This window comes from Polyergus mexicanus, unplaced genomic scaffold (assembly GCF_030449975.1).
Source record: "Polyergus mexicanus isolate NDT 795.1 unplaced genomic scaffold, iyPolMexi1.0 SCAF_23, whole genome shotgun sequence".
NCBI classification, from domain to species: domain Eukaryota; kingdom Metazoa; phylum Arthropoda; class Insecta; order Hymenoptera; family Formicidae; genus Polyergus; species Polyergus mexicanus.
Window position 1 is genome coordinate 5,400,385 of NW_027223343.1, and position 22,255 is coordinate 5,422,639.

The 22,255-nt window shown below is 32.4% G+C and overlaps 4 protein-coding genes and 2 long non-coding RNA genes across 7 annotated transcripts; 4 read left to right on the forward strand and 2 right to left on the reverse strand.

Moving 5' to 3' along the window:
- The first annotated feature begins 577 nt into the window (after window positions 1-577).
- Window positions 578-3,315, forward strand: Sap30 (SIN3-associated polypeptide 30). Its single transcript, XM_070313049.1, has 3 exons — window positions 578-1,579; window positions 2,124-2,351; window positions 2,716-3,315. The coding sequence occupies exons 1-3, from the start codon at window positions 1,409-1,411 to the stop codon at window positions 2,845-2,847; spliced, it is 531 nt and encodes a 176-aa protein (XP_070169150.1). The 5' UTR covers window positions 578-1,408; the 3' UTR covers window positions 2,848-3,315.
- A 256-nt stretch (window positions 3,316-3,571) lies between these two features.
- Window positions 3,572-8,715, reverse strand: LOC138942656 (high mobility group protein B1). 2 transcript variants are annotated; one of them, XM_070313047.1, is made up of 6 exons: window positions 8,497-8,715; window positions 6,922-7,097; window positions 6,546-6,667; window positions 6,151-6,299; window positions 5,777-5,951; window positions 3,572-5,653 (listed from the first exon to the last, which is right to left on the reverse strand). In XM_070313047.1, the coding sequence occupies exons 2-6, from the start codon at window positions 7,028-7,030 to the stop codon at window positions 5,594-5,596; spliced, it is 615 nt and encodes a 204-aa protein (XP_070169148.1). In that variant the 5' UTR covers window positions 7,031-7,097; window positions 8,497-8,715; the 3' UTR covers window positions 3,572-5,593. The 2 variants fall into 2 exon arrangements, with proteins under 2 accessions (XP_070169148.1, XP_070169149.1); XM_070313048.1 differs by lacking the exon at window positions 8,497-8,715 and adding an exon at window positions 7,850-7,999.
- A 1,477-nt stretch (window positions 8,716-10,192) lies between these two features.
- On the forward strand, window positions 10,193-12,032 carry LOC138942542 (zip homologous protein 2-like). The gene is made up of 5 exons (XM_070312828.1): window positions 10,193-10,650; window positions 10,740-10,860; window positions 10,944-11,125; window positions 11,259-11,470; window positions 11,674-12,032. Exons 2-5 carry the CDS (start codon window positions 10,752-10,754, stop codon window positions 11,882-11,884), a joined length of 714 nt encoding a protein of 237 aa, XP_070168929.1. The 5' UTR covers window positions 10,193-10,650; window positions 10,740-10,751; the 3' UTR covers window positions 11,885-12,032.
- On the reverse strand, window positions 11,538-13,321 carry LOC138942543 (uncharacterized). Its single transcript, XR_011448325.1, has 3 exons — window positions 13,021-13,321; window positions 12,440-12,653; window positions 11,538-12,335 (listed from the first exon to the last, which is right to left on the reverse strand). It is a non-coding gene; the product is annotated as an uncharacterized lncRNA (long non-coding RNA).
- A 597-nt stretch (window positions 13,322-13,918) lies between these two features.
- On the forward strand, window positions 13,919-16,032 carry LOC138942731 (uncharacterized). The gene is made up of 4 exons (XR_011448383.1): window positions 13,919-13,974; window positions 14,867-14,972; window positions 15,146-15,195; window positions 15,875-16,032. It is a non-coding gene; the product is annotated as an uncharacterized lncRNA (long non-coding RNA).
- An 813-nt stretch (window positions 16,033-16,845) lies between these two features.
- LOC138942806 (potassium voltage-gated channel subfamily KQT member 1-like) lies at window positions 16,846-21,726 on the forward strand. The gene is made up of 3 exons (XM_070313272.1): window positions 16,846-16,967; window positions 19,102-19,277; window positions 21,526-21,726. The coding sequence occupies exons 1-3, from the start codon at window positions 16,877-16,879 to the stop codon at window positions 21,724-21,726; spliced, it is 468 nt and encodes a 155-aa protein (XP_070169373.1). The 5' UTR covers window positions 16,846-16,876.
- The last annotated feature ends 529 nt before the right edge of the window (window positions 21,727-22,255 follow it).

Here is a 22,255-nt window from a genome sequence, read left to right on the forward strand (position 1 = left end):
GTAAGAAACTCGAGTAGAAAAAAAAAGTAAGAGTAAAATCTTTTCCTTTGTTGGAGAAAGATCAAGATTCCTGTCCATTGTATTGCCTCTTTTTTTATATACGCGTTCTTAAAACTTCGAACCACATATCATTATATTTGTGAATACATAATTAATCAATATCCCTTGTACATGGATTACGCAAGTTTATCTTGTCTTGAATAGGATTGCTTTGATGCCGAACGATTACGCGAGAATTGTTCTGAAATGCACGTGCGAAATTTACATATTTAATACATAGTGACGTATTTTCATTTTAAAAAGTTGGCGATCATAATATTACTAGACGTACGTGTGTGAAATACGCTCTTGTATATATGTGATATGTAAGCCCGTTACATCTTTTATCGATTTTCCTCAAATATTTTTAGGCAAATTTTGTAGGCAAATATGTTCAAATATAGAGGGGGAGGAGAGGCGAAATAATATAATGCTCTTTTTTTAGATTCGACTCCTCGGACCGCGTTCGATGCGCATGCGCGGAAAACGCTGGACATCGTCTAGCAATACTCTCTGTTGGCGAGATATCCCCCCCTCCCTCATCGCATCCTCATCACGCGGACGAAACATTTTTTACGACGGGACGCGCAGTCGGAGTCGAATGCAATCGAAAACGGTGTCGTCGTCGTGCGTGCTTTCGATCGAGTAAACAATAAAAATCCCTCGGGCGAGAGAGATCCCCTCCCCCCTCCTGCCGCCGCCGCCGCCGCCGCCGCGCGCCCCCCCTCCCCCCTCCTCCCGGAGTTGTGACAAATAATCTCGCGCGTGTATACGTATACATACGCGTGTACGAAAGCAGCGTAGCTCGAGCGTGAATTATCGGCGCGTACGTACGTGTCGTAATTGAAATTATACATATACGTATACGTACTTACGTCCTACGTGCCAAACTTGATCCGTTATTGCCGGCGAGCGATCTTTCGCGTGGCAGCTAAATCGCTCCGAGATCCACCTCCGGATCTCCGCGGTGCTCCGAATTTTTCTGACGAACCGTCGTCGATTTCCCGCGAACAAAGACTGGCCGACCGGCGGAGCTAGGTTTGTGAACCGCGTCCCCAAAAGGGACAGACGGACGAATCCATAAAGGAAGAAGTAGGGGAACGCACGCTCGGCTCGGCGAGCTAGAAGCCTCGGATTGATCGCGCGCGCGGATGAGAATTATGAGCGAGCGACGTCGCTTAGCGTGCTGCTGTCATCGTCGTCGTCGTCGTCGCCCCCGTCCCGCGGCCGCCGCCGGTTATTCCACGAACGAAGAAGACTTTTGACACGAGCGCAACGTGAGCGCGAATCGTCGTCGTCGTCGTCGACGCGGACGACGCTACCGTTAGATACTAGACAGCGAGACGAGAATCGTCGCCAGCGAGGCAGGATGAACGGCTTCAGCACCGGCGAGGAGGACTCCCGGGGGGCGGCGGACCAGATCTGCTGCCTCGTCGATGAGGGCGAGCGATGCTCCCGCCCGGCCGGCAATGCCTCCTACAGCAAACGTATCCAGAAAACCGTCACTCAACGGCGGCTCAAGCTTAATCTCGATCACATGGTGCGTATGTCACATACGCTACAAATCTAAGCGCGTGTATTTTTCTCATTATTCCAAGTACGACGTTTTATATCGCCGATATATTTGTCGGTATCCCTAAATTATTCTGCATATTATTCGCAACAATTGCAACAATTTGAATAAAGTAATTTAATTATATATATATATTTCGGATAAACGGCAGATTCAATAACAAAGCAAATTGTTATTATGTTATGCAATGTTTTAACAAGTCAAATACCAACAAATTGCAAAACTTATCATTTTAATGTAAGAAATATTACCTCATTATGATGTTTACTTTATCATATATTTACTTTACAAAAATATAATTTATAAATTATAAGTTTATAAATTTATAGCTGTCAAAATCTGACATTTTATAATTAATTATCAATAATTAATAAACTAATTATTTAAAATAAGCAACGCATTTCAATCAGAGGTTTTTCTAAACTGTGACTTTTATGTGCACCGTATCTTCTAATTATTGTTATTGTTATATATAGTGTATTCTTATTCCTGTTTTGTGTACTATGTACAGGCAAGACATATATACATCTGTGATTATCACAAGCAAGTGATCCAATGCGCGAGGACTAAGCAGCAGCAACAACGTAGGCGCAAGGATTCTGAGGAGGATTCAGGCGAAACTGACAACGATCTCCCAGAAGTTGATCTCTTCCAATTGCAAGTCGGTACTTTGAGACGGTACAAAAGGCACTATAAGGTCCCCACACGTCCTGGTCTTAACAAAGCACAGTTAGCGGATGTAAGTGTACAATCTTTCCTCAATTTCATTCTCTGTATTATTATTCTTCTATAATGTACACAAAATAATAATAAAATATAACGATAATAATATATAAAAGATATATATAAAGATAAATACAATTACGATATGCATATACGCATACACACATACACATTATTAATTGTGAATTAATTATTCATAAGAAATATATCAAAACAACACCACATATATACATATTATATTTTAGAGATGTTTTAAAGTTTTATTTTAATGCGCGCGCGCATTCTAAATATTTTTTGAATAATTTTCGTGATTTTTTTTATCATTATAATATTTTCATAACGATAAATTTAAGAATTATTTTAATAAACTTTTGTTACAGACTCTCATGAAGCATTTTAAGACCATCCCTGTAGTGGAGAAGGAAGCACTAAGTTTTTTCATATATACTGTTAAGACCAACGCAAATAAACTAGATCAAAAAAACGGTTTGAGTAGTAGTGATACAACGTAGCGTGATCAGAAAATCTCCCATGTCACTATTGTAATATTACAAATTAGTTATGTGATAAGTATATCAATTTTTACTTGTTAATACATACATGTATTTTATAAGAAACTATGTATATAAAGTATATATATATATATATATATATGTATATATATATTATTAGTGTATATACACGCACACACCATACATATATATACATATGTATGCATATATACATACACATACATATATAAATATAATTATAAAAATTTTATATACATACATCTAAAATAGGCCAGTTGAATAACTTGGCTGCTTTTGGCGATGGAAAAAAATGCACTAATTTTGCACCTACAAAAAAACTATTGATTATGTCCCCCTTGAAACCAAGCAAAATTGGTCTGATGCATTTTTTCTATCGCCAAAAATAGCCGAATTATTCAAGTGGTCTGTTTTAAATGCTTCATCCTGTATATATAAAATAATTATATATATATATATATATATATTATATCTGTATGTGTATATGTATTCTTCAATACATCAAAACCATTCACTATTTTATTTTACCTTTCTTTCATTGCACATTTTACATAGATGTACGTAGATTTTAAATGATATAAAAATGTGCGTGCGAGTTGTTGGCGGTTTCGTTTTAGAAATCGCGAATGACAATATATTTTGGAAAAAATTTCAAGAGAAGCAGTTATTATAAAATAAATGAGACATCTAGAAGCTGATGCGTTTTTTTTATATGTATATCTTTACCTTTATTGAAAAAAAGAACCAAATACATAGAATATTCTGTTGTTTCGGGATCTCGATATATCCCCGATACATATTTAAAGTATATGAATATATGTGTACAAGCAAGGAGAGACAAATCAAGTACACTGTACAATGCTCACTCTGCTCTCGATTTTTCTTCAATGTAAGAAAGCATAATATACTTTTGGCGTTTTCTTCATGCTTGCTCATTAGTAATAAACTTAATTTATTACTAATTACATATTATCAGTATTAATCCGCTTTTAAATTTCGAATTTTTATCAAAATATTGTTATCCCTCTATGGGGATGAAAAATTATAAGTAGAAATATATAAATTTTCTTCATTAAAAATATTTACAGTGGGTAGCCAAAATACTTCAAACATATATTTTATTTAAAATAAAATTACATAAAAAAAAAAAGAACATCAGGACATTGTGTCTCAAATAATTTTTTATAATTTTACATTTATTGTCAGCAAAAAACGATACAGTTAATTTAATTTTAACATGTAAATATAACAAAATACAAAAAAAAATTGTCTAGTTGATAAAGTATTTGTTAGATATTATTACATATTGCTACTAAGCGACATGAACATAATAAACTTTAATATTTCATTTTGGTCTATAATTATAGCCTTGCTGACAATGATTTGATAGTTCTTCTGTACTATTTTTTAAAATTTTTCGGACAATAGTTTTTTCAATTAGTTTTATTAGAAATTGTTTTCATAAGTTTAAGTCAAATATCGAAAATTTTTTAATTGCGATTAATAATCGCGCGTAATGTAATGTAAAACTGTTGAAAACATATTATATAATGCTGCATATTCTTTAAGGAAAATAAATAAAAAAAGCTCGCTTTTTTAGAAAAATCTATAGTGAAGATATTTAGGCCAATGCACACACACACACACACACACATACATATACTGTTGCCCTGATGTTTATGCGAGAATAGCTAGTTTCTTAAAACACACAGCTAATTTCAATCTTTCTTCAGTTCCTTCTCAACCAAAGTTTAATTACAGTTTAATCAAACATTAGTCTAACAGCTTATATTTACCTAGACATCCTCATTCTCTACTTTCAGCTTTTTTAATGTTGTATTTCATTGTTATCCCCTGTCTGAATTAATAAATAATCCTTACATCCAAAAGTTATGATAATTCAATTAATCCACCGCATATACCTTTTTACCCACTGTATATATCTTAAAATTATATAATTCATTATGTAATTAAATCAACACTATTGCGAGGCAGCAAAATTATTTTCGATACAATCTTTTGCAGCACATTTTCTATAAATTATATATAATTGTCATGTAATAGAATTATGTTGCTTTTTTTTTTATCATTCCAGCTCTTTCATTTCTTGTATCTTAAGGAACCAGTCTACTGTAATTTTATAATGCAATATAGGTGCATAGTGCAATATATATGCTTTTATTATGTTCTAACATTACCAGTATCATTATTATCCTTGTTTAATATTAATGTACCATAATAGTATAGAGCAGTTATTGTTACTTGAATTATTATTCTAACGCTAAAACTTATACAGCAAAACTTGGATTATCCGAATGCCGATTGACCGAATGTCTGATTACTCAAATAGCCAACAAGTTATATAAGCGTTCAGATAATCGAGGTTCGTATTGTATTATATATCGGTACATTTATATATATTAGCATACGTTAGTCATGTATATGATATAGCGTCTGCGTGTGATGGAGAAATTCATTATAAAATGGAATTTTTGTCTTCTCCGAATCTGGCTGTTTTTTTTTATCATCATAAGTATATAATCGAATTTTTGCAAATCAATTTCTCTCTTCTCCGGACAATATCAATAGTGTACATAATATATACAACAGTCAGTAATACTACGTTAGTATTAATATCGTCCTGTACTCTCGTGTCTTGCTGCGTTCGAGTGCTCAAATGAGAATAATAGTACACCTTCGTCTGTCCCGCGTGTATCCATCATACAACTTATACAGTTCCAACTTCTGGATCATAATTTTTCACTCTCTTGTTGTATGCAATTATTTCCTGTATGAAATTTGCGAATATATAGATAATCGTAAAATTACCATATAGCACAATAGAAATCTATCAAATATAAATATAATCCTGAATATATATATCAAACACGTTTCGACACAAACAACATACTCTTTCGTATCTGGCTCTATCCTCTTCTGCAATAGCCATGTATTTCGATTTTGTTTGCAAATCCGTGCTCATCCACAATTTTCCTAATTCCTTCGCGATGTCACCTACTCCCATCTCGGGATGTAATTCCCTCATCTTGCCGCGTAATTCTTGGCAAAAATAAAAAAACGCGGATCTACAACATAATGACATCGAGATATTAAGTAATTACTTAATCGCATAAGCATCAACAATCAATAATTTGTATCAATTAAAATATCCTTATTTGGTTGTTTCTAGAAAATGCATCTAATGATTGTTGAAGCATGCATATGAAGTTTATTGTACATCTTTGAAATAAAATTCTGTCGTCGAACGTTTCCGACTTAACGTACAGTGCCCGTTTCGGTGCGTCTTTGTCCCTATATCTCTTTGTTCCTCTACGTGTTGGCCTCTCTGGTTCCTCGTGACCAGTATAATGTCTATCGTAGTAATACATTTTCTTAGTGTTGCAATGTGCATTACCATCTTCCAGATGTACAATCTGCAAAAATACATTATTATTAATTATAACTATTCTATATATGGCTTCATATATGGTTGTAGTTGCGAGGCATGAATCAATACATTGTCAACTCTCTCAATACATTCTTTTTATTTGTATCAATTAGGCATAACTATTACAATATAATTATTGTAATTTCTTTTTTTTTTCGGAATTATTGACTTTCCAAATCATATTTTTCTATATAGTTAAATCATTATTAAGCTATTGTACTAGTTATCGTACCTCATTCTTCACTGGCACTGCATTAATAATGAAATTTTTTCCCTGACCAGTAGACCACTTGGCTTGATTAGTAGAAACACTCGACACATTATTGGGTTTCATCACGCCTTCTCCACCACATTCTATAAAGAAAATGTATAAATTACAATATAATAATAATACTTTATTTAACTTTAGCCATATAGCCAAGAAGTGAACTTGGTTTACAAATTCTCCTTATCCACACATACCTCACGCATACACATTCATACCTCTTACGATTCTAAGATTAACTAGGACTAGCTTATTTATTCCATTTCAGTATAAATTACAATACAATATATACCCGTACGGTAATTTTTATATATATTGTAGATACAATGGCTATACTATATACCTGGTGCCATATTAGTCTGGCCAACAATCATAGTGTCTCTCATTCCAGAGTTTAAAGAATTATCACCAGTTTTCGTAAGATATACATTCTTTCTATCTGATGATTCCATGATTGCAATCTCTCTTATTTTTGTGTAATTCAAAACGTGTGATACAATGTATTAAAGTTGTAGTTATCTGTCAATGGATAATATTAATTTATTCTCTCTCTCTCTCTCTCTCTCTCTCTCTATATATATATATATATATATATATAAAAGATAATGTTTGTATGTGTTCGTATAAAATTTGTGTAAAAATTAGAAGACAATAATTGTTTATCTAGGCTGCGTTAGGAAACATTATTCGTGTGAACGCAAGTGTCATTCTATCTTTGTTATTTACTAAAAATTGAACAAAGATAGAACGACACCCATGGCATACGAGTGATGTTTTCAAACGCAGCCCCAAAACTTGTGCCAAAAATGATTTAATGCAAATAATAAACATGTTTAAAATAATATCTAAATGTTTAAATTATTTAATTAAAAATAAGATAATAATTATAGAAGTATAATAAAGATAGAAAAGAAAGAAATAATAGTAAAGGTAGCAGTAAAAGAGAAAAATTAAATAAAAAAAGATTATAATCTCCAACTATCTTTTAGCTATGTCTCTCCTTATTAATTTTATTATGACTTGTAATTTACTAATTAGTTATAATTCATGAATGCTGGAATTAATATGCATCTTTTTCAATTATTATTAATTAAGAGAAACTGAAAATTTTCGTGGAAAAAAATTGAGTATTAAAACGAGTGTGCCAAATTTATTTTTTCCGGCTGCGCATTTTTTTTAAAAACACACAATTCTTTTAAAACTTTCGAGAATGCACTTATTTCGTTTTACGAAAGTTAGAAGAAAAAAAAAATATATATATAAGCACTAACAATAAGAAGAATGCAGATCTATATCGTTTATTCACGCGACGTCCTTCCTTTCTTCTTCGGAAGAACTACCGGTGAAGAACCACGAGAATTTTTACAAAATCGCAAATACAGCCGCGTCTCGAGCATTCGCCTTCTTGTTCGATCGCTTATCAGACGCGATACTCGATGCGAAGCAGGAGGCGTGGGTTCGCGATCGTTGAAAGAATTAATGATCGGCGAAAAGATAACTGTCAAACACGTCGTGAGAATAATCTCGCAAAGATTAATAACCGAGCCCAATAACCGATGCTTATATGAAATATATGCAATTATAGGGACGACGAAGCACCATTATATATAAGAGTATATTCACAACTATCCCACAAATGATATAAGAAATCATCCGCTATCGCGAAAGAGCGAGATACGACGACTTGATGGGATCGTCGCGTAGATTGTCAACGAGACTACTACAACGCGATGTTGGAAAGAATAAAAAAAAAAAGAAAAGAACCGGAATCCAACTCACAGATATAACAGAATGCGATGGTCGTGTATATATGTATATATAATATAATGTGTGTGTGTGTGTGTATTGTTATGAATGTGTATGCACGCATGTGTGTAAGGCTATATACATGCATAGCCGCACGAACATTATTCTTCACCTAAAGATCCGCTCATTCGCGCGGATATTGCATCTTCACGATTACGCGATGACCTTTCGTAGGCGACAATCCTTAGAAATGCAATGTCTGCCCGTAAGCACCTTCGTACGTATATATATATATACGTACGCCAGATTATTGTCGCGCGAAACAATCAACGCTTTACGTATCGTGAATCGTGAACTCTTTGCCGAGAGTCGAGACAGCAGCGTTCGACTATGTAATATCATGATATCTAGTCGCGCGACTCAGTGATATTTTCTCAAGGCCAAGCTGTCCAGCTTGTTGGAGCACGCCGATTGGCTACCGGAGGATAGGAAATTTTTTGAGAATTTTTGTTCCCAGCGTTATTTAGGGCCAATTTCACCAAGCCCGGTTGGATAAACCGACGGTTAAAATTAGGATGGTTCCAACTGAAATGCATTTTCCTTCATCTCTATTTTCTGTTGGTCACCCTGTTAATTTTAACCGATTCGTCTAACCGGACTTGGTGAAATTGGCCCTTATTAGCGTTTTCGAATGAACGGGTTAAGGTACAATTTCATGTGCTGCAAACTTATGCAACAGATAGGTCACGTGATCGAAATGGACGAATGAGTGACGACGGTGTGACCGCTGATTCGTCCATTTCGATCACGTGACTTCTTTGCTGCACGAGGTTGCAGCACATGAAATTGTACCTTTAATCCAACTCGGTTCAATTAATCACTATATTTTACTATAAATTCAAACCTTTTATTGGCAGAGACGATGCAACGGCGTCATTAATGGCTCTGAGAGGGTGATTAAACCTGCTATATTTGAAAACGCTATATGTAATGTGACGTCCCGCTATTTCGAAGAACAATCATTTAATACATTTGCTTTTATTTCAGCTATTAATTAATTTCATTAATTGTCATTAATTAATTAAATTAATTTTATTAATCGTTCTAGTTCATATAGTTATATCAAATAATTATTTATCTTAGAAATTATATGTATTTTAGTTCTATTGGTAAACTTTCATATTAGCATCGACCTCACCGATTTCAATGACTTTGACATGTTGTAAAAGGGGCCTGTTACGATTCTTGAAACGAGGTAAAAATTACAAAAGTGAGCAGATTTTTTACTACATTTCGACAAATGGAATTGTAGATACTAGTAAATTTTCTTACTTTTACAATTTTTACTTTGTTTCAAAAATTGTAATAGACCCGAGGCACATGGCTTCGAGTAGAATCCTATATAATCAGAGAAGCGACAATGCGTTCCGCTTGCTGATTGGCTGACCGCCACGGGCCCGTTCCACTTGACGACCGCAACGCTCACGATATCATTTCATCTTTGTTGTTCACTGAAAGTTAAACAAAGACAGATAATGCTCGCGTGCGTTGCGGTCGTTAAGTGGAACGCGCCCTTAGATTACAAATAGACAGCTGCGGACCCAACATGGCGATCATGCGGAAGCATGGAGGGGGTAAGAATGTCACTAGTGATTATGGCTGTGTTCCGATATTCACTGTCAGTACTGAAAATCTATAGGGCACGTGACACGTAAACTATAGTACTGTCAGTGAATATCGGAATACAGCCTATATAGGACTCTATCGCAGACCAGCGCGATATCCAATGAGAGCTCTGCTTTTCCGAAAAAATAAAGCATCATCGCGCTGGCCTGCAAGAGCCATAAAAGAAACACATCTTTACAAAAATAAATATGTCATTTTTTAAACGACTTAGGCCCAGTTCCACAACTTACTTTAACCAAAGTTTAATTCGTTAATGGAGAATTCACATTACGTCTGATGTCCAATGTATCCAATCGAATGTCGTACATCAAACATGGGATGCAATGTTAATCTTCCATTAACGAGTTAAAGTAAATTGTGGAACCGGGCCTGAGTGGTGTTTGGGAAGATCTGGGCCGCGTTCGAGAACATCACCCGTGTGCGCACGAGCGTCGTTCTATCTTTGTTCAACTTTCAGTAAATAACAAAGATAGCGTGCTTCCCGAACGCAGCCTAACAACCTTGCCGATCTTCAAACGATTTTGAATCGTGTCGATTATCTCACATTATATGAAAAAAGAATACTGTTGGATTGATTGAAAATTAGATTCGTGATAAAAGTGAATTTGATTTTGTCTTTATACGCGGACACGCTTTATATGTAAGAAAGAAAATTTCTTGAACTGCTAAAACGATGATAAAAAATATATTAGATATCGCAAATTACAAGATCTATAAATATTTTTTCAGCAATATTCACACATGGATACGTTAATTTGTAATAAGTGTTTCATTCCGATATACAGAGGAAAACTGCCCTATAATATTACGCAGTGTGGTCATATTTTTTGTCAGGATTGTTTACAACAAGGTAATTAATAATAGAAGAAAGTTTCTTAAAGAAAAGGCGAGGAAGACGATTAATTTTCTACTATTGTATATTTCCTATTACAGTGAAAAAGCAATGTTTTCAATGCAAATATACTGATCCTGCATATTTACTGTTAGAAGAGCCACTGATGCCTAAAAGGATTTCGCTCTTTACGTCTTTCTCTGAGATTTTGGAAATATTATTAAACAAGGAGATATTTGAAAGCAATCAGTTGAAGATAACAATGGAACGTTTTCACAATCTTGTACATAAACGATTTTTCTTATATCTCTTACATATTTTTATATTATATTTTTGATATTTATAGTCCTTATATTCTTCTGCTATATATCTTTAAATTTTGATAATGATACATTTATGCAATAATGCGCTTGAAGGACAACAAATACGAGATGTTGAAAAAACATTATCTTCTCGTGCGACGCAATATGAAAATATTGTTAGAGAAATATATGGATCTAAAGGCTGAAAAAGAAAAGGTTAATAAGGAGCTGCTGCAAATGATACAGAGCACTCCGAAATCTATATCCAATACAATGAAAACGCTGACGAATTCCGATCCTATTTCTATGTATTCATTAAACACACGGTAAAATATAAAATATAAAAGTATATCGATCGTGATATATTGACATTGATTAATGCACTATCGCTACTATCATATTTTAAAAGAAATCCGAATTGTTATATATATGTGTACAATCGTTATTGTATGTATGCCGAAAACAAAAGTTATGTAAATAATATCGTGATTCTTTCCTAATGTTTTCTTGTTCTCATTATTGTTTACAGATATTCCTCGGGATCGTTGAATCATTTGAAATTTTCTAATTTGAATTTGTCTGATGCGATAGATATGTCTATGCGATCCGCCAATCTAAGGACTCAGCGTAAAGTCGACGATAATTCTGGCGCATCCGGCGATAATAGATCTCCGAAATTTACCAAGCTTCTTTTTACATCAAACATTCGAAACGATTCGAATAACATTTTTATCAAATAAATTATTTTCTTTGTTTCTTTTTCTTTTTATAATTATGTTATTTCGAACTCGTTATACTATATTGCTTAATAAATTATAAATACAAGCAATAACTAATACACAATTTGATTCAAGATTGGAAAATGGCGAGTAAACTTGTATTTTTTGCTAGATATTTATAGATGGTTGTAATATTTAAAAAATAAAATATGTCTTACTAAGTTATCGTTAATCGCAACATAATTTGCATGATAGCCCTCTTATTCTATTGGGACTACTCCTAATTTAAGTCTCCCATATAATGTCTACAGCGAGTCTAATTGCATGTTTCATCAGTCAAATTCTTTGTGCATCAAATTTAAAAGAATTGCATATTTTTTTAATAGTGGCGAATTTAATGCCATGTAAGTATTGGGCGGATATCCTTTCATTATGACAAGCCTTGGTCCTTGATGAGCGCAATCTAAGATACCTTGCAAGAAAAGAAATATATTATTTATTTTGTGTAATTGCAATTGTTTTTTGCCAAATATTTATAATATTTATAATACTTAGAAAATAAAATGTCTTACTCACTTATTGTTAATCAAAATAATTTGCACAGCTCTGTTATTCCATTGGAACTATTTCCCAAACTTCCTCATCTAACTCAAGCCACATCACGTCTTTGATACAATCACCATTTCAAAATCTCTGCTTAATGTCAATAGCATATTTAATTAATTGTATGTTCCACCAGTCAAATTCTTGCCTTTGTGCATCAAATTTAGAAGAGTTGTGCTATAATCATCTATAATAAAATATACATATATGGTTTTATTTTATAATATTTAGGTCTTTAAAAGACAACTTTGAGTTATATAGAATTAAATAAGCCTTTTACTACAAAACCAATGTAAATTAAAAGTATATCGGAAACTTTATTAAAAGAAATTATTAATTTTTGATCATTTTTTATACAGTTTCTTTACGTTATAATATACACGTTTGTTATATTTATTTATATAGATTCGACTAAAAAAATAATGTAATATTTTATTTTATAATTTTATATGCGCTGATTTAAAATTTCACATATCACACATTCTCAGAACGAAGAATACATATACAATTAGAAATAAAGTATCTTGTCGTTGCAACATCGATGGGTTACGCACTAGCAGCTTCAGCCTTTATCAAAACATCTGTTGGCTGCATAATTATTGGCATTCTGACATTAAACAGACGTATCCTCCAATTCATTATATGATTATATGAATGTATATCTGTCAAGTTTGCATCTTGTTGGGTTTTTCTTCCAGATCGACTGACAGTTTCGTTAGAGAGCAAAGCTGCATCGATCGTACGATCCATTTTGATCTCAGAATTGTTTTTTGCAACATTTCTTATTAAATCGCCTTAAATCTTTAATATATTTATATCAGAAGATTTTTGAGATTGGAGAACCGTATAAACAAATTTTTTGGTTAGGATCGCATGTCTATTTTTTGCTTAATAGATATAATATGTGAAATACTCATTAATTTGTAGACAAAATATATGAATGTAAATGCAATGTCCTTTGCCAAAGGCGTAAAAATTATAAGTATAGAATTAACGTAAAATACCCGATAAGAAGAAAATTATTTACTCAATTATATATATTATCTTGTTTGACATTTATCTTACAAATTCTTGAATATACAAAAATATAAAATTCGATAAAAACAGCCGGAGATCTCGCTCGAACGCGTATAATCGTATCAAGCCTATTTCCATGCGATTTTGAAAGAAAAATATTAATTTTGGATACTTATTCGTATCACATTATTTGAATAATGACTTTAAACAATTTTGAATTCCCGCGCCAAATGTTCGAGAACTGTTCGGTGATTTTCGGTAGATTTCGCGCGACTACTTCAAATTGATTGGCTGATTTTAAATATCTCGATGCCAATAGGCAGTATCGGTATATTCGCGAATTACTACTGCAAAGCTTGACCAATCAGGACAAGGAATACTGTCGCTAATTTCAAGATGTTACATGTTACAACCGGTTTCTTCCTCTTTTCACGCGGGAACGGCGCTTCGTACGGACGCAAAAATTTCGAGCTCCGATAATATCCGCACAGGTAAGCCGACAAAGAGTTAATCGAGTCAAATAAATACGATAATATGCAATAGAATTGTTGTTTTGAATAGACTGTGAGAATATTTAATAGTTTTATGGCATATAAGACGGAAATTATAAGAACAAAAGTTCGAATCTTTTGCGGATCAGATAATCGCGGCCATTATGGATGTACTTTTTATTTTCTATCCGTCTTCCGAGTCTTTGTACATTAGATACGAGTCTATTCTCGTACATACATTTATAATCGAAATTGACTTTATGTCTAATCCTTATCCTTATCGAAAACTTGCTTTTATTATACAGCAGAGTAATTTATTATATTAACGGCACAAGGCGTCGTATTAATTTTCGAGACGCGATCGCGAAATATACCTTGTCGAACACGTTCATGGTGTACAAGTATGTATTGATTAGGGAGTATTAATTCGCGCAATTACCTAACTTGATTAAGCGATTAAATATATCGGGACAACGGTTATTTAGTGAAGAAAATGTTTCGTGCGCTCCATTTACTCGAATAGGTGTAGGATAAATAGCGATAAGAATTTATCATAAATCATCATCACATGATATATTTACAATAATTGTCGTGTATTAAAATCACGTTTTTTAATAATTTTCCATCGCTTAGCGTATTAATGCGGCGCGTTTCTATGATTATCGATGATTCGTTAAAATCTCTGTTGCTCGCGCGAATGCAAAGTTCATTTCTAAAAACATCGTGAGCGACCGTGCAATACCATGAACTTGCCGCGTTTACCCGCCATTAAAGTCGAAATTGCCGTGCAAAGTGCTGCGCGCTTATTAACTGTATTTGGATGTGATTAGAGCGCGCGTAATCGTGATTTATTGTTTTGCGAGTGCATGGTTTAATTTATTGTTTTTGCTAGTATGAGCATCATGGAGGAGCGACAAAGTGAAATGAGAGAGAGAGAGAGAGAGGAAGGAGCCTCGGCGCTGCGATCATCATCGTAGTGACGGCGAAATAACCATAAGGTGAATAATTTATTATTATTTGTAAAAAATCTAATAAAAGAAAATTTTCACGCCCGAAACAATTATTTTTCGACATGTTAAATCTACTTTGGACATTTGCTTTAATTAGAATATATATATATATATATATATATATATATATATATATATATATATATTTGTGTATCTTATAGATCAACACTGTGTACTACGCTGCGTAAGTCTGTCGTTGCGTATCGCATCGGTGAGTAAACTGTTTAAATCGTTTTTTATTTTAATTATGAGATAATGGATTTGAAAAAATTATCAAATATATGTGTATGAAACGTATCTACAAAATGACAAATATTAATATCGAACCAAACAATTCATAATGTTTTTCTGATACATATTAATATATAAAAACTTGCATTTAAATTTGCGATAATAATAAATGTAATAATAAATTCTTACTTATTATATGTTTCTGTAAATTACTTCATACCTATTAGAAGTCACATTATTTATCTTAAAATCATATTAAAAAACAATAAAAATCATGTGATAATAATAAAAGTTTAAATTAAGAATGCAAACATTATGGATCATATACCTCACATAGATATTTCAAATATCACACAAATTCATTTTTTCTATTTATTAAGATGGACAGATTGGAATAAAGTAGGCTATTAATTTTCGAATATATGAGACTACTCGTCAATGTGCATACAAAAATGCATATATAGAAATAATTTATAAACTATACATTATTTTTATTTATGCATTTTAATTATGCAAAATTTAAAAAATTATATGATTATGTTTTTGTTTATTATTGTTATACACATGGAAAATAAAATTCAATGTGTATAACGATAATTTTTTGAAATATTACTTATTTTAGATGCTGCTACAATTTATATTCTATTTGGATGTTACAGATCAACGTAGCTTCGATGCAGTCAACTCCGCTGCTGCGCATCGGGTAGTGAGTGATACAAATTACATTTTATTACGAGGTATATATACATATATATACCTCAAAATCTACAATCCATTCAAAAATCTTCTACTGTCTCAAATCAAATCTTCTATTACGTCAAATCAATTCTTCTATTATATCAATCAAATCTTTTATTACGAAAGAGATATATATATACTTATCGTAATAAAAGATTTGATTGATATAATAGAGGTATACCTATCTGTTTTATTCGGTAAACAATATGTTTGTGTCTCGACAATAGTGCGTGTCGGGCAATTGATTTAATCAGGCCGCGCAAATATATTTGGTCGGAATCAAAACATACATATGTAACAAAGGTACGCGAACGAGTATGGAGTATTTGAATGATTATGACATCGTCCAAATAAGCATGCTCCAGAACTAAAATTTTTCTCAATCGAGTAAATACGTTTCGTTAATTTTGATTTTTTTTTTTTTTTTTTCTTAAATAAATATGTATTTTATTTCCAAAAATGTTTCGTTATATTAAATAAATTATTCCTTTATAAAAATTATAATTTTTAAAATATTAAAAATTTTTAAATTATTAAAAATTTTAATATAAAAAAATATTTTTATATATTCGAAGATAAAAAATTATTTATTAAAATTAAAAAAAAACCTGTGCTTTCGAAACGAGCAATTAAAAATTAAAAAATGTTTTTTTGAAGGAAATAATTTAATATAAAGATAAAAAAATAAAAATTTTTTTATTTGCAAATAAAAAAGCTTTTTTGCTTTTATTTTATATATTTTACTAATTTAGATATATTTGCTTGATCGAAATAACTAACTTCTTTACAGATATTTAAATAAATTTTTTAAATCAGAATAATTTTTTGGGAATTTAGTGCATTTTTTTCAGTGCAACTAATCTGAATTATTCTTGATCATTGTTCAGGAAATATGTCTCGTGGTATTCTTCGGGGTCGAGTACATGGTTCGATTATGGAGCGCGGGCTGCAGATCGAAGTACATGGGTTTCTGCGGACGGCTGCGATTCATACGGAAACCGATTTGTATCATAGGTGAGTTTATTCGGTCGCATTCTCATCTCTTAATGGCAAGCCGCGATTTGCGGCCCGAAATGTATGTTATGTGTCATGGCCGAAATTAATCCGATATTCGCATTGTCCGATCGACGGTGCAGAATTGAATCGTGAGAATCGTCCCTTTGTACTCGCGTAGGTATCTCTCGTTGAACCGTTTGAGCGACCAACAGGGCGAGATTAGGCCCTGGCCCTAATATCGATTCCATTTCGCTGAAATCAAGATTTCGGGCACTTTGTGTATATCGTGTCGTTCTGCCGGACGCGTTTGACGAATGAAGGACACGCGAACAATTCGCGGCGCAAAATTCATCTCTTAATTGCAGACCCAACTAAAAATTGATTATTCGTCCTCCTCCGCCCCCCCCCCCCGCTTTGAATTCCATTTTACAATTATGTACGTCGATGACAAATATATTACCGAATTTTTTTCAAATATTATGAGAAATAAAAGGAAAGGAAATTTTTTTTATATAAAGTATATTATAATTAACTTAAATTATCAATTATTTTAATTTTCTTATGATCTTTAAATTATCCGTGCATTATTTGTAACTTGCTAACGACAATGCCGAGAGATAATATGCTCGAGAAAAATTCTCCGAATATCTTAGTTTCGTACATCACAGCTATATATGATAAAATTTATAGAAATTTCAATTCCCAATTCGCAATATATGGTGGTAGATTAACCGCGTTTTTCGATTAATGCGCCGCGTATATATTATTCCATCCAAAATAATTAAGGGTACGCACTGTATCTTGTTCCATTTTACCTGTAACCGCTAAAATATGAAATGATAATCGCAATGTGGGAAATAGATCATTATTATTAATAGACCGGTTGCGGAAAGGCGACCGGAATCACACGCATTTTACATCCATGATTTTAATAACGTGTGCGGATGTGTGGCGAGAGAATTATTGTTTTCAATCGGCAATAGGTATCGGGCAAATGAATTTTGTAGATAAATGGTAACGACGGATTAAACATTAATAATCCGATTACGCGCCATGCGTTCATCGATTATACGTATATACTTAATCAATATTCTATACAGGCTGATAAGAAATATTTATTGTACTTTAATGAATGCACACATACAGAAACACTATCTGTAATTACACACACACACACACACACACACACACACACACACACACACACACACACACACACACACACACACACACGCACACATACATATATATATATATATATATACACAGGGTGTCCCATTTTAAAAGTTCCACCCTCATAACTTTTCAGGATCAACGTTCGAAGGAAAACGAGTCGGATACAAGTTGTAGGGAACAAAGGGGGCTATCTAATAGTGACCTTGGATTTAACATTAAAGGTCATTTTCAAGGTCATTTAAAGGTCAATTTCCGTTTATTAATGGAACCTCCTATTTTTCATTACATATTTTTCTAGCTTATCTCGAGAGTTTTCCAAAACACTAAAATAAAGTATTTTTTCATAAAATACTTTTTGAGTTATTTTATAATTTAGTTTTCGATAATCTTACCGTAATACTTCTATGTACAGGATAATGAGACAGATCAATTAGTATAAAAAAATAATTGTTTTTAAGAAAATTATTTACAATGTATTTTTTTAAACAATTATTTGCTTTTTTTGGCACTAATTGATTTGTCTCATTATTTTGTACATAAAAGTATTGCGGTAAGATTATCGAAAACTGAATATTTTACGAAATATTTTGTTTTTTGTATCAAAATATATCAGATTAAAATATAAAATAACTCAAAAAGTACTTAATAAAAAAATACTTTATTATAATATTTTGGATAGCTCTCGAAGTAAGCTATAAGAATATGTAATGAAAAATAGGTGTTCCCGTTTAAAAAACGGAAGTTGACCTTCAAATGACCTTGAAAATGACCTTTAATGTCAAATCCAAGGCAACTATTAGATAGCCTCTTTTGTTTCCTACAACTTTTATCGGAGTTGTTTTCCTTCAAACGTTGATTCTGAAAAGTTATGAGGATGAAACTTTTAAAATGGGACACCCTGTATATGTATTATATACACGAATTTATCGGATTATTCCTTTATATTTTACCACATACTCCTTTTATCTGTTTTTAGATTTAATCGTTGTGGTAGCGTCTATGGTAGTTTTATCGGTGGGAAGCAACGGTCAAGTATTCGCCACTTCTGCCATCAGGGGTATCCGATTTTTGCAAATTCTTCGAATGCTTCATGTCGACCGTCAGGGTGGCACGTGGCGGCTCTTGGGCTCTGTGGTTTTCATACATCGTCAGGTACATCATCGCGAAAAGTTTTTCGTTTTAATACCTCGATGTACGAAGACAAAATCTTAACAAGGATTATATATATAATTATCTTCAGAAAATTAAGCGCGCGCGCGTGTGTGTGTGTGTGTATGTGTGTGAATGTGCACAAAACATATATTTTTTATTTTTATATTTATAAAATAACAAATATTTTTATTAATACACTAAAAATAAAATCTTTTTTAATCAAATAAATACATTTTGTTAATTTTAATTTTTTTTTAATAAATATATATACTTTGTTTTCAAAAATGTTTTGTTATATTAAATAATAAATAAATTATTACTTGCATGTAATTAATAAATAAATTATTACTTGCATTTAATCAATAAATAAATTATTACCTGGATGTAATAAAAATTCTAACTTTTAAAATATATTATTTAATATTTTAATATAAAAAAATATTTACTTAAAGATAGTATTATTTATTGAAATAAAGAAAATCTGTATTTTTGAAATTAGCAGCTAAAAATTAAAAAATGTTTTTAAAGGAAGTAAATTAGTATATAACATTATAATAAAGATAATAAAAAAATTTTTTTCTTATGTAATGTAAAGAAGGACGAGCTAATTAAGAGTCTAGCGCGATAAGCAATTCGCAAATTTCTTGATAATTAAAATTTTTTTATTGAGATGAACATTTCCGACTATTTTCAGCATCTGTGAATTATAACAAACGTATGCAATGTATTGTAGATTGTCAACTATAAATGTGACGACAAAAATATAAGGAATCAAATTAAAATTATATAAGTTGCGTACGAGATATAAAATTAATGAAATATACATCTGTCAAAGACACTTGGTTAACTTCCCGATGGACGAGTATATTCAGCATCCTTCCGATACCGGTCGTAACGGAGATATTTCTTTGGTAAATGTTTACATTGACTTACATCTCACGGATCGTTTTCATTTTTACATATATTATAGAGGGCACATTCCTAAGTAACACGCACATTGAGTTTTGTGGCGCTCTCTTCTCGTTTCAGAGATATACGATTTTGAAGTATCATAATTTTCGCATTTATTTCTATGATCTTTTCACTATATCCTACTTGCGTGTTTATGTTTTTTTGTTTACATTTGCGTCACTGTCAGTATATTTTCGCTAAGAATTTCTTTTGTTTACGAGTTTTTATTTAAACGTCAATTTAATTATGATAAACGTATTGATGAATCTTTTAACATTATGGCAGATGTATATCCTCTTACAAATGATTTATAAAATAAATATCATTTAATAAGATATAAAAAATTGTATATAATACTTTTTCACAATTGCTACTCCACGTAAAGCGAGGTTCAACGCAAGCCTGTGTGTCTAGTTTTTCGATAGTGGGGCCCCCCCGTAGGGGAGGAGGGGCGGAACATACTGTTTCCATGCATATACTTTTTAATGCGAAGTAAGGTTTCACATGGGGTTACAACTTTCCACTTTATATTTACGCATTAAAAAGTATATGCGTGGAGACAGTATGTTCCGGACCCCCTCCCCCCCTGCAGGAGGGCTTCACTATTAAGAAACTAGATACATAGGTTTGCGTTGAACCTCGCTTCGCATGAAAAATGGGGAAATTCAAGGAGCTTTGTTTCCGAAAATGTAAGCAAATACCTTTTTTCACGTTTGCTTTACACAAATACAACGTAAACAAACATTATTTTATAACAGAAAAAGCATTAAAACTGTGAAAATTTAAAATTGCATGTTTCCCCAGAAGAGAGCGCCACAAAATTCGAAGTGCGCGTTACTTAGAAATGTGCCCTCTATAGTATATGTGAAAATGAAAACGATCCGTGAGGTGTAAGTTAATGTAAACATTTATCATTTCTTTTTTTTTTATTGGCAAAGAAACTCATACTTTGCTTTTATTTTCTATTTTATTAATTCAAATATATTTGCTGCTTGATGAAAATAACTAATTTCTTTGCAAATATTTAAATAAATAATTTTTTTAATCAAAAAGAATTTTCTTGGATTTAGTATTTCTTTTTCTTTTTTTTTTGTACGCGAGAAGTTTTTAATGTAAATACCTGAAGGACAAAACTGAGCAATAATTGTAATTATTTTTAGAAAATTAAGCACGTGTGTGTGTGTGTGTGTATGTGAATGTGCGCAAAGTATATATTTTTTATTTTTGTATTTATAAAATAGAAAATATTTTTGTTAATAACCTTCGCAAAATTAATTATATTTTCTTCATATAACAGGAGCTGATCACAACGCTGTACATCGGATTCCTGGGCCTCATTTTCAGCAGCTATTTCGTGTACCTTGCCGAAAAAGATGCAGTCGGACCCGATGGCAAAACAGACTTCTCCAGTTACGCCGATGCGCTATGGTGGGGAGTGGTAAGTATGTCTCTATCATTACGGATTTTTCTATCAGATGTCTCTTATATCAGCATGTAATTTTACGGTAAGCCATTGTTGGAGGAAAAGAAAAAGAATCTTTTAATTACTGAAATACACTCGAAGCGCAGAAGATATAGAATTCAATAGGAAAGAAAAGGGAATCTTTTTTCTTCAATGGAATAAAGAATTAAATCAATCAATCAAATTTTGAGATTTCTACAAATCATTAAATCGATCAAATTTGATGAAAAAAAAAATATATATATAAGTCACTTGTGAAGAAAGATAGTGACGAGGTTAATCAGCCACGAAAAATTGCAAGGAGATTGAATGGTAGTAATCGCGGATACGTTCAAATCGCAATTATATTGATGGCATGCAGAAAATGGAGATCATTACTTATACAGGCTGCGTGTGATGCAAGCAGATCACTTATCAGAGCGATAATATACGCTAATTAATAAGATTAACTGACTGGATTTCACGGGCTAATAAACGTGTTGGCAAACGAGACATCAATTGTTTGCCTAGCAAAACCCTTCAGGCTTAAATCCGTAAAGACACATTGTACCATACATACACAGTA